Here is a 12003-nt window from a genome sequence, read left to right as displayed (position 1 = left end):
GACCAGCCCCGCCTGGCCCCCGTGCCACCCCCACTGCCACTGTCACCGGGAGCTGCTGGGTCCTGCCACCACCCCCGTGCCCCCCATACTTCCCTCTGCCCCCGTACCCTGTGGGGTGCCGGGCTCCGGAGCCCTTTTTCCTTTCCCCCCACCCCGGAGTCCTGGTCAGCTGGACACTGGGGAGCACCCCCGGCTGAGCTGGTTGTCAAATGAGATTAAGATTAAACTGGATTAATTTTACATTTGTTATTTTTGGTGGGCACGCTCGGATTCCTGCAGGCTGAGGTCAGCAGGAAGGAAAGGTCGGGACAGACCCGGCTCTGCTGCCAAAAGTGGAGCACTTGTGTCATACCCAGAGCTGTGCTTGGCAGGGGGGATACGGGGGACACCAAGGATGTGGGTGACACAGACATGGCCATCCTGGGAGCGCAGGCTCGTCCCCTTCTCGCCGTGCTGGCTTCGTTGTAGGGGCGACATCCAAATATTTGACCTTAAACCCACCAGAGTGGCAACTGTGCTGTGTACACTGCACTCACGGGGGCTTCCCTGCATCCCCAGTGGGGCTCCCTGGGGGACATGGCTATGCCAGAGGGAGGGCAGCCCTGGGAATCAGTGCTGTTTGCGTCAATCCCGCTGGCACCGGCGTCCATGCAGGATTAGGTTCCTCTCTGCTGCTGAAGGAATAAATATTCCCAAGTCCAAGCCCGCACAGCAGGTTGATAAGGACAGATAGGGCTCAGTGCAGGAACAAGGAAGGTGATGCCAATGAGAAAGAGGGTTTGACTGTGATTTTTGGCCAGGGTAAAAGGACACTCGAGATATGGAAAAGTTGCTCCTGGACTTTAAAGTCAGTTTGCCCTTCCTGTGAGCCATGCCAGAAAATAGCTCCTGCTCCTGCTCCTTCCCCACGAGTAGGGCAGCAACAGGGACATGAATCAGCGAAGAAAGTTTGGGCAAAGAGTTTTCTTTTCACTGCAAGGGAAGGGTGAGCTGAGTGTGCTGGGAAAAGTGACAGCTCGTGCCTGTGGGGCCACGACACCACATTTTCCACTGGAGTCTGGAGGGTTTGGCTGTGCCCAGGCAGGTCATGGCAGGGAGATAATTGGCAATAAAGCTCTCTAAAAGGGGCTGTTTCCTCTGTAAACACCGCCATGGCCACAGGCAATGAATGTTCCACTGCTACCTTCCCTCCTCACATTGGGAAAGACCCCAAAAATTACCGTGGAGGGATTTAACAGATGTCTGGGTATGGAACTGGGGATATGGGTTACTGGTGGTGGCCTTGGTAGTGCTGGGGGAGCAGTTGGACCCGATGGCATTTGAAGGTTTTTCCAACCTAAATGATCCCATGGAAGTGCTGTGGCTGCAGAAATGGGGCTCGTCCCACATCCCCCGCATCAAGCCCCCATGCCCACCCTCCATCTCCCCCACACCTGCCCACTGCAGCATCTCCATGGCTGCAGCGTTGTCCCTCCATCCCTATCCTATCCCTCCAGGGGGCTGCAGGACACAGACTCCCCCCCGAGCTGCCCCATGGGGACCATGAGCTGGTGCTGGGTGGGATCTGGCTCCTTGGCTTCGATGGGGATGATGAGAAGCAGATTCCCCAGCAGTGACGGATTGAGGTGCGTGTGTCAGTCCTGTTTCCAGCAAAATCTGTTCTCTCCACTGTAACCCCGTAGGGTGGAGGTGTTTTTGTGCTTCAAGCTGGCTTGTTTAGGGATTTTTCCACTTGGTAGAGCATGGCCTGGAGGGGAAGATTTAATCTCTGCAAGGGAAGGGCTGGTGCCAAAATCCTGCGTGTAGGGTCACCTGAGGGCAACACCCGGCAGGGCGCTGGGCCCCCATGGCTGCTGTGCCGGGGACAGCAGTGCCAGAGTGGGTCTGACCCCCCTGACCCCCAGTTCTGCTGTGGAGAGGGAGGGAGGGACTGCCATCCCCCTGCCCAGAGAGGGGACATGTGGTTTTGGTGTCCCCTTGTCCCTGCAATGCCGCCAGCCCATTGCCCTCCCTGGAAATGCTCCTCCCACAATGCCCCCCATACCAGACCCCTGTGCTATGTCTCCCCATAAAACACCCCTATGCAATACCACGCCCCCTCGATACCAGAAGCGCCCCCGCGCCAGACCCCTGCCCCTCTTGCAGTGCCCCCCCTACCAGGCCCCTCATTCTATGCCCCCGTCAATGCCCCCGCCGCCCCAGCCCTCCTCATCCCAGACCCCCGTGCGATGCCGTTCGGTGACGGACCCCTTGATACCATCCCCACCCATACCAGCCCCTGTGCGACCACCCGCTCCGTCACTGCTCCCCCATACCAGACCCCTGTGCAATGCCCCCTCCCGCGCCGGATCCCCTTCCATACCGCACCCCCACACTGGACCTTCCCCACGCCAGCCCCCTGCCCGATGCCCCCAGTCGATGCCCCCATACCAGCCCCCACTCCATAGCCCCAGTTCCCCCGTTCCCGGCGCCTGCGCGGCCCTCCCCGCCCGCCCGCCCGCCCTGTCGGTGCCCGGTCCCGCCCCAGCCATGTCGGCCGTGTCGCGCAGACGCCCCGCGGCCGGTGCCGGGGGGGGGCCCGAGGGGGCGGCCGAGGGGGGAGCCCCCGCCGGAGCCCCCGCGCCCGGCGATGCGGAGCGGGGCATGGCGGCGCCGGCCCCGCCGCTCTGCCTGCGCCTCATGGCCGCCGCCTTCTACGGCCTCAGCTCCTTCCTCATCGTCGTGGTCAACAAGAGCGTCCTCACCACCTACGGGTACGGCCGGGCCGGCGGGAACCCCCTCCCCCCACACACACACACACTCGGGGGATCGGCTCTGGGACTCCCCTCGGGGGCTCGGCGTGGGGACCCTGCACGGAGTGGGCATCGCGGAGAGCCCCCCCCCCGGGGGATGGGCATTGGAACTCCCCCCCGGGGGATGGGCATGGGGACCCCCCCGCGCACCCCCCTCGTCCCTGGGGGCTGGGGACCCCCATGAACGCCGCCCTCGCCCTGGGGTCCTGCACCCCCTGACACCCCCTATGCACCCCCTAATGTGGGGCTCTCTCCCCCTCCCCGTACCCTCTCTCCTCTCCACCAGGAGCCCACTGCACTGCCAGCCTCTCCCTGCGTGTCCCGTTTTCCCGTGGGGACCCCGCGGCTCGGCTGGGCAGTGCCCCCAAGGCTTTGAGCTCTCATGTTTGGGGGGACGGGGTTACACACACAGTGGGGTGTGTGGCCTCTGGGACACCCGGTGTGGGTGCCCCCCTGATCTCTGCTCTCTGCCTGCAGGTTCCCCTCGTCGCTGTGTGTTGGGCTGGGCCAGGTGAGTAGGATGCCCCTGTCCCCCCAGACCTCCCATCTGGGGGGCTGTGGGGTAACCTCCCCCTCTCTTGTAGATGCTGGCGACGGTGGCCGTGCTCTGGGCGGGCAAAGCGCTGCGGGTGGTGAAGTTCCCTGACCTCGACAGACATGTCCCCCGGCGGGTAAGACCTCTCCCTGGGCACCCAGCTCCCCTCCCTTGGCACCTCTCCTCTGCCTCAGGGCCAGCCAGGGGTCTCTGCCCTGTCCCCTCTCTCCCGGTGGCACCACAGGCTGTTTGGCAGTGGAATAGCTGTGTCTGTGTTCCCGGGATCCTGTGGCCACGGAACAGCTCTGGGCTGAGGAGCTGGGACATGTGTGTGTATGTGTGTGTGTGTGTGTGTATGCTTCCATGGCGGGGTGGGAATAATTTCATATCTATATTTATCTGCTGAGGGTGCTCTGGGAGCTCCCCAGCTTCCTGCAGTCGCTCACTTAGCTTTATCCCTCTTATTTCTAGACATTTCCTCTACCTCTTCTGTATTTCGGGAACCAGATCACAGGACTGTTCAGCACAAAGAAACTGAAGTATGGATTTTTTTTGTATGGTGGGGTGTGTTTAATGGGCTCCTTGTGGGGTCCCCAAGAACCCCAGCTGCTGCTGGGCCCTGGGACTGTACAGGGCTGTGGGTGACCCGGGTAGGAGCCACTCAGGGCGATGCTCTTCCTTCTCTGCCCACGCCAAAATGTGCCACGTGCATGTTCTCAAATGCTTCCCGCAGGCGGGGAGGGCCATGGGTCTGGCCCTCACCCACCATGGGTGAGGGTGTGAGGGCATCCCTGGGGCTCTCCCCTCTGACAGGGTCTGATAGAAGTGGTATTTTTGGGGAGGAGAGTAATTCCACTTCCATAAGGGAGCAATGCCATTTTTATAAGGGAACGGGCAGGCTTGCCCATGCTCTGTTTTCCAGAGCCTTTATCCCAGTGCCCGCTCCAGAGTGGCCATGGAGCTGCATTTTGAAGTGTGGAGGGAGGAACACCCTCTCACCCTGCTGCCCCTTCCTCCTGCAGCCTGCCCATGTTCACTGTCCTGCGAAGGTTTTCCATCCTGTTTACGATGTTTGCCGAAGGATTCTTACTCAAGTGAGTCTTTCCAGCCCCTTCTTCCTGGTGACAGATCCCAGTTAGTTAGAAGCTGGGAGGTGTTGGGAGGATGCCCAGTGTGAGGAAGCTGTTGTGTGGCCGGGGGTTTTGGCTCTGGGCTGGGTTTTGGGAGCGAGGGTGGGCGGAGGAAGTGATACAGGGAGCTGCTTGCCTTGATCTGCACAGCCCTTTCCCGTGCCTGGAGGGAGCTGGAGGGAGCTGGGAGACACGTGGGGCCCTGCGGAGCTGCCAGGCAGGGCAGAGGTTTGTGCTCTGTCTCCACTTGCAGCAGCCTGGCTGTGCAGCACCGTTTTGGAGGTGGAGGGTGTTGTGCCAGCCCTTGGTGCCTGCAGGGACCCCCATACTGCTCCCACCATGTGCCAACAGCCCCTTTCCCGGGGCTGGCTCCATGGGGCTGGGAGCTGCTCTGTGCCTAGCTGAGCCCCTGGAGCTCTCCATAAACTCACACCTCCTCGAGACCAAGTTGGTTATCTTTTAAATTACAGAGACAATTGTCTAAAAGTGTTTTTTACTCATGGCTCTTGCATGGGTTGGTTTGCTTGGGGTTTTCTTCCCCTTTCCGTGTATGTTCCCTGTCCCTCTCCAAAGCCTGGACTGTACTTCCCTGAGAACTGAACTGTGGCTGACGGCCATGTCCTCCTGCCTCTCTTTTCCAGGAAGAAGTTTTCCTGGAGCATTCAGATGACAGTATTTGCTATGATCTTTGGCGCCTTTGTAGCTGCCAGGTGAGCTCCCGGTTTGCTGTCCCCATCCTGTCCCCTAAAGGGTCCAAACTAAAGGGAATCCAGTGTCCCAAGAAGGAAGATTAAACACTAACTTCACCCCCCCCTCAGACATGCTCTCTAGTAGGAAAGAATGTTTTACTGACCCAAATCCCCACCCCTCCTCTCATGATTAACTTTTCCTGACAACTTACTGGCTTAACAGGAGGTGAAAGGAATCTTCCAAGCGTTGTCTCTGCCCAGCTCAGAGCTTTAACTTCTGGTTTTCCCCTTTCCCAGTGCTGACTTGGCATTCGACCTGGAAGGATATATTTTTATCCTTATTAACGATGCCTTAACAGCTGCAAATGGTGCCTATGTGAAACAGAAGCTGGATTCAAAGGTAGGATGACCTTCCCTCTGGCATTTCAGGGTTGGGCTTCATTTGCCACCAGCCTGCATCTGAGAGGGCAAAGGAGTGAGGCTTTCCTGGTTATGCCCTATTGCTCTCCCAAAATCTCGTGTCCAGACTTTGGGAGGGACTTTGGACAAGGGCCTGGAGGGACAGGACAAGGGGGAATAATGGCTTCCCACTGCCAGGGGGCAGGGTTAGATGGGATATTGGGAAGAAATCCTTCCCTGTGAGGGTGGTGAGGCCCTGGCACAGGTTACCCAGAGACGCTGTGGCTGCCCCATCCCTGGAAGTGTCCAAGGCCAGTTTGGATGGGGCTTGGAGCAACCTGAGATAGTGAAAGGTGTCCCTGCCTGTGGCAGGAGGTGTCACAGATGAGCTTTAAGGTCCCTTTCAACCCAAACCATTCTGGGACTCTCTGATATATATAAAACCCCAACTCCTCTGTCTTGGAGAATCCCACATAAATTTAGCTCACGAGCCCCGCTCTCAGTAGCAATATGAATAAGATTTTGTGTTCCAAGTTAAATACACGGATATTTCTTGATTTCAGGAGCTGGGAAAATATGGTCTGCTCTATTACAATGCACTGTTCATGATCCTCCCCACCCTGACCATTGCCTACTTCACTGGAGACGCGCAGAAGGTAGGATTCCTGTCCCAAAATCCATGCTTTTTGTGGCACGATGTCATATGAACAGAATGGGGTAATGTGGAGGCAGTGGGGGAAGGGATGGTGGGGTCACTACCCCAAAACCACGTCAGCAGCAAGTAACTGCAAGCCTTATGTTGAACTTAAATCCACAGAGTTGCTCCATTCAAGCGTTTTTGTAATGCCTGAGGAATGGGGAAGTGGAGAGCAAAAAGCAAAACCAAATATTATTTAAGGGAGTTTAAGTATTTTTGGAAAAAAATGAGTTTCTTCAAACTTTTTTCTGTCCTTCCCTCTTGCTGGGGTGGTTTTGTTGAATTGCTCTGAGGGTCAATTTGCCTGTGCTGCTCTCTGTCAGGGCTGATTTACCTGTGGTCCTGTGTATGTGAAATTATTCTTACTCTTACTATTGCTATTACTATTTTTTGTTTTATTTGTATATTTTTTGCACTCCCTGATGTACAGCTGTAGTGGGCTGGCCCTACTGAGCAAGAGACTCCTTTTTTATGCCTGTTCATTGGGCATCTCCCTGTGCAAGGAATTCAAATGGCAAAGGCTGGAGGTGTCACCTACCCCGTGGGGGCCCTGGCAGCCCCCCTGCTCCCCATCCCCACCCTGCAGAGCCTGGTGGCTTTGTCCTCATTAGGAGCTTAATGCCCTGGGATAATGAGCTGCAATTTGCAAGGAGAAGGGATGGCAGGGCCTGAAGGTAGCTGAGACCTGCCCTTCCCAGCGGGCTGCTCCGAGGGCAGGATTTGGGGATAAAGTGCTCATTTAGAAGCAAGAGCTGGCGCAGGGGCAGCAAAATGTTGCTCTGTGTGCTCTGTGCAGCCTCTGTTCAGCCCAGAGAGAGAAATGGCCTTTTTTTTATTTTCTTTTTCCCTGAATAAACTTCTTTCTCTGGGCTGAGCTCCCGGCCGTGGTGCTGGACAAAGCTCCGCTCTGTGCCGGGGCTGCCGCCAGGAAACTCCATGTGTGCAGCTCCATGAAAACCCCCTTGTGAGGGGCCTGTGGCTGGCGCCGGGCTGGGGGCTCCATCCTGGGTGGGGGGTGCTGGGAGCCTTTCTCATGCCTGTGGATCTGGGAAGTCTTGTATTCATTCAGCAGCATCCAAGGTAACGATGATTTGTGAGAAGAGAAATGGGTGTGCTGATGGTGGTGAGCAACGCCCTGCAAGTAATTCCTGGGGTGACAGGGATGGATGACCTGCAGGAAGGTCCCTCCCAGGCTGGCAATTTGTGTCTCTGGTGGGAAGTGCTTTCCCAGCTGCCTGGCAGGATCCCCGGGTGCTTGGCAGCCCTGTCCAGCCTTCCCTCCTGGGAAGGGAGTGGGGGAGCCAGTTCTCACCCTGCTCTGCCTTGCCTCCTGGTTGAGGCTGGCAGGGACCTCTGGAGCTCTTCTGGTCCCCCTGGAGCAGGTGAGGACTCCAGCTGGGTTCTGGGTATCTCCAGGATTGGAGACTCTGGCACCTCCATGGTTTACAGTGAATGAATTCCAAAATTGTCCAATTCTGGATGATAACCAGCAGGGAAATGTCTCTCCTGGTTCCCCTGGCTTGCGGCACTGTTACTCCCTGCTTTTTCCAGGAGGGATGAGCTGGGTGCTGCAGCTGGAGGTGATGCTGGTGTGGACACCTGGCCTTCCCCAGCCCAGGATGTCACACTGGGCTCCTATTTGGGTTGGTTTTTCGTGCTGTGACATGAAAGCCAAGGCTGGGGGACTGTTCCTTGTCTTGCTTGGAATTCCTGTGCTTCCTCCTCTAAGGGCTGGTGTTTCCTGCAGGCAATGGAATACCAGGGCTGGGCAGACACATTCTTCCTCGTGCAGTTCATGCTGTCGTGTGTGATGGGGTAAGGACCTGGGTGCTGGGGTGGGAGCAGGGCAGGCATCTCTGTTCCAGAAGTAGGGAATTTTGGTGCCCTGTTACTATTAAAATTTAATAATAAACCTTCAGTCCTGATAAGGACACTATTTCTGAGAGCTGTGGCAGGTGGGAATTATCTCCTACCCTCCTTCAATGCAGGTTTAGCCAAAAAAGGGATGCTATAAATACTGCTGGAGAAAGGAGGGGAAGGGATCATGGAATCCTGGGATGGTTTGGGTTGGGAGGGACTTTAAGGCTCACCTTGTTCCAAGCCCGTGCCCACATTGATGGGATGATGTTGGATCTTCCTCCGCAGATTTATTTTGATGTATTCCACGGTTCTTTGCACTCAGTATAACTCTGCTCTTACAACTACAATAGTTGGCTGCATTAAGGTGAGTGGCTTTCCCTTATCCCAGGGGAATTGTCAGGTGAGCACCTCACTCATTGTCCCTTGGGAATTGTGTTATGCTGCTGCAGCCCCCGTTCCTCCCTATCCAACACTCTGCATCCAAGTGTTTCCCATTTCTATGTTGCTTTAATGCGTGGAGCATTCCCTTGTCTCAGGCTTGTGCTTTTGTTCCTCAAATCTTGTTCTTTTGCAGAATATTTTAATAACCTATATTGGGATGTTTTTTGGAGGAGACTATATTTTTACATGGATGAACTTCATTGGTCTAAATATCAGGTAAGAGCATCAGGCCTTGGCTGTTTATTTATGATTTGTCAGTGGAAATTGGGATGAAACTGAAATGGTTTGACTGATTCAATGGTTGTGTTTTCTTCAAAAAAAAAAAAAAAAAGGCATGGAAGTGGTATTTGTGGGGAACTCCCAGGCTCAGCTTGTTTTAAAGCCAGGAGGACTCACAGGAGTATTTTAGCAGCAAACTTGAGTTTTCTCAGAGTTGCCAACCAGAGTCAGGGAATTAAGACGTCAAAAAAGTTTTTGGTTTTTTTTTTTTTTTTTGTTTATATTTTCACCCAGGATTTTTTATTATATAGCTTTTTTAAAAGTCTCCTTTCTGCTCTGGGTGTGTTCCTATTGGGAAAGTTCATTCCCTGTTCTTCAGCAGGATCCCTTTGGGGGTGGAACAGATCCAGCACTAGGTTTGGGACCAGGCTAGGAAGGGTTTGGGCAGGAATTACCCAAAACACCTGGGCTTAGGAGGAAAACAGGGAGTTTTCATGCAGAGTAATGCTTTCAGCAGATCTCAGTCCCCTGGTTCTGGCTTTCCCTTGGCAGCTGGTGGGCAGGGCTGTGTGGCTGATCCATGTATCTCATTCCCAACCCTTTTCTGCAGTATTGCTGGAAGCCTGGTGTATTCCTACATCACTTTCACTGAGGAGCAAAAGAGCAAGGAGTCTGATGCTGGCAGCAAGCTGGATATTAAAGGAAAAAGCTCTGTGTGACCAGGGAGAGGCTTTTTTTGGAAACAACCTCTTTCTGTTCGGCTGATCCCGGGCAGAATGCGGGAAGGAATCCGGGGTGCCTGCCAGGAGCCACCGTGATGCTCTTAATTTGCACAGCCTCGATTGCTGCCTTTACAAATCCTTGGGAAGGGAACTGCCTGCACGGGGAGGAATGAATCTAATTAAGTCTGATCATGAGGAATTAACAGGTTTCTAATCAAGCTGAGATCTGGCAGCTCAGATTGGCACGAGCAGCAGGCGGGGCCAAGTAGAAGAGGAAGTGTCGAGGGATCCTTGGCTGGATCTGCTCCATGGATCTGCTCATCTCAGCCTGGATTGGGATGCTGGGGCTGCCTCTGGCTCTGCTCTGTGCCCCCAGCCTGGTCCCTCTGGCTACTGCAGGAAGGTGAGACTGTGGGAACCTGGCTCCGAGGGAACTTGACCGTGAAAGGTGTTCCCCTGGAGGATGCAGGATGCTCCTGGTTTGGGCTAAAATCTCTTGGATGAATGTTCAGTGCTCTCTGAACTGAAATTTTAGGTTTTTTCTGTTGGTTTGTTTTTCTTTTCATTAACCCACTTCTAAAGCTGGGTTTGCCCTCTTGGTTTATTAGAGCCCTGCAAACATTCACCCCTCTCTCTCCTGCTTTTCAAGGCTCAGGGATATTCCCAACAGGAAGGTTTTACCTGCCACTGGTAAGCTTGGCAGAGCAGGCAGCCTCCCTCCAACTACCCTGGGGGCAGAAACCTTTGGATTTGGGAAAGCTGCTGATCTCACAGGGCAGTTTGAATCCAACAGGGAAAAGCTGCAGGATTCACAGGAGTTCATCCCACCTGGCACACAGAGCACGGTCCAGGAAATTTGCCAAGCAAAAGCTGCTGCTGCTGCTGCTCCTGCCCCTGGAATCCCCATCCCACCCACCTGCACACACCTGGAAGAGGCACAGGGACTCAAATCACCTTGTTTTGGCAAGTGAAGGGGGGCCAAGCCCTATCCCACAATTTGTGTTTTTAATGGAATGTCATTCTGGGTCTGTGACCCATTAAAAGAATGGGATTTTTAATAAGTTGGGCAGTGTTTGCTGATTTTTAAAGGTTCTTTTGCACAGCACTTCTTTCTAGGTCTCCTTGTATTGTCTTTTGATTTAAAAGAATTGTTTCTAAGTTTGGGTAAAAAAATTTTGGTAAAACAATGTATTTAGAGGTTTTTGTATCCAGGCAAACAGCTGCTCTAGAAATTGACATTTGGTTTTTTGGGAGATATTTGGTAAAACTGTGACTGCTGTTTGGCAAAGCTGCATTTGTTGGAGTTTACTGGAAGTTTTTAGATATGAAAGAGACTTTCTGGGATGATGCTGCAACAGCCTGAGGTGCTGGTAAAGGTGTGAAGTTGAGTCTGCCAGCAGCATCCTCCTCCTGGAGCTCTTCCAGAACCAGGAACTTCCCTTTTTTTGGGGATTGGTGTGGTCACTGAGGGCTGAGTCAGGGTGTCCCAGGGCAGCCCCTCAGCAGGTTCTCCCTCAAAGCACAGAATTGGAGATTAAAAAAAAAACAAAACCAAACACAAAAACCACACCCCCCTCTCCCAACACCCCCCCCCCGCCAATTATTTGTGTCTCTTCCCAAATTCTGGTAAATCCTCGGCTTTGCTGCCAGGGGAGGGAAGGTGATAAACAATTCCTGCTGTGCAGAAGCCCCAGAGCTGCTCAGACTCCCCCAAGGTGGGGTTACTGGTGCTGTGCTGGCTCCCAGTAGCCAAGTGGTGCTGGGGCTGCTGGATCTTCCTCTCACTTGCTGCAACATTCCCAAATCCCTGTTTTCCACATGTGCTCTGACTCTGCTGTGTCCACAGTCAGGATGTTGATTCTGTCAAAGCGGTTCTAATGTTTATTTTTGAATCTACTGGTTAGATTTGGTGTCCTAATGGTAAAGTATTTTTAAAGGTTATTTTGTGTGTGCTGGGGTTGGGATGGGATCCTAAACACTGGGAAAGCCAAGAGCTCCTCTAACAGTATTTTCTATGATATTGACTAAAAAAATGTTTTCTATATAGAATCTATTTACAAAATGAGCGTTTTAGTGATGAAAAGGGCAACCTTTTGATTTGAATGTATGGCAGGCTTCGGATGTCAGTAATGAGAGCAGAAAAGATTTTATGTGCCTCTGTATTTTTGTATTTGCTTTGAATAAACCAATGAACCAAACATGCCCTGCGTGCTCCTGCCTCATCCCTCACTTCCCTGGAACAGCAAGAAAGGGCTGGAGAGGATGGGGATGGCTGGGGGTGAATAAAACGGGTGCAGGGGGGCTCTGCCCTGTAGAGGAAGTCAGGGTTGAGGGATCTTCTGCGTTTTCCAGCTTTAAATATTCTTTGGGAAGGGGAGAGGGATGTGGGAGCACAACCCTGTTTTGAGGGAATGAAGGAAACAGTTCAAAGTTGAACCCCAAAGGGTATTTTGTTTCCAAGTGTTTCACTGCAGCAGTAAGAGTTGCTGCTGCAACAGGCTGGGGCTTCACATCCTCTG

The 12003-nt window shown here is 53.8% G+C and overlaps 1 protein-coding gene across 1 annotated transcript; it reads left to right on the top strand.

The window, feature by feature from the left end:
• Positions 1-2543: 2543 nt before the first annotated feature.
• On the top strand, positions 2544-11682 carry SLC35D1 (solute carrier family 35 member D1). Its single transcript, XM_050307454.1, has 12 exons — positions 2544-2753; positions 3270-3303; positions 3377-3463; positions 3799-3866; positions 4350-4421; positions 5099-5167; positions 5444-5546; positions 6109-6201; positions 7990-8057; positions 8388-8466; positions 8677-8759; positions 9373-11682. Exons 1-12 carry the CDS (start codon positions 2644-2646, stop codon positions 9479-9481), a joined length of 975 nt encoding a protein of 324 aa, XP_050163411.1. The 5' UTR covers positions 2544-2643; the 3' UTR covers positions 9482-11682.
• The last annotated feature ends 321 nt before the right edge of the window (positions 11683-12003 follow it).

This window comes from Myiozetetes cayanensis, unplaced genomic scaffold (genome assembly GCF_022539395.1).
Source record: "Myiozetetes cayanensis isolate MyiCay16 unplaced genomic scaffold, myiCay2020 scf12, whole genome shotgun sequence".
Taxonomy (NCBI): Eukaryota; Metazoa; Chordata; class Aves; order Passeriformes; family Tyrannidae; genus Myiozetetes; species Myiozetetes cayanensis.
This window is presented reverse-complemented; position numbering and strand designations above follow the sequence as displayed.

Bases quoted from the DNA above. Each gene is read 5' to 3' on its own strand.
- SLC35D1 (XM_050307454.1), top strand. From the start codon at position 2,644: ATGGCGGCGCCGGCCCCGCCGCTCTGCCTGCGCCTCATGGCCGCCGCC. The intron at 3,867-4,349 runs GTATGGATTTTT...TTCCTCCTGCAG, and splicing joins TTCAGCACAAAGAAACTGAA to CCTGCCCATGTTCACTGTCC. The intron at 8,760-9,372 runs GTAAGAGCATCA...CCTTTTCTGCAG, and splicing joins TTCATTGGTCTAAATATCAG to TATTGCTGGAAGCCTGGTGT.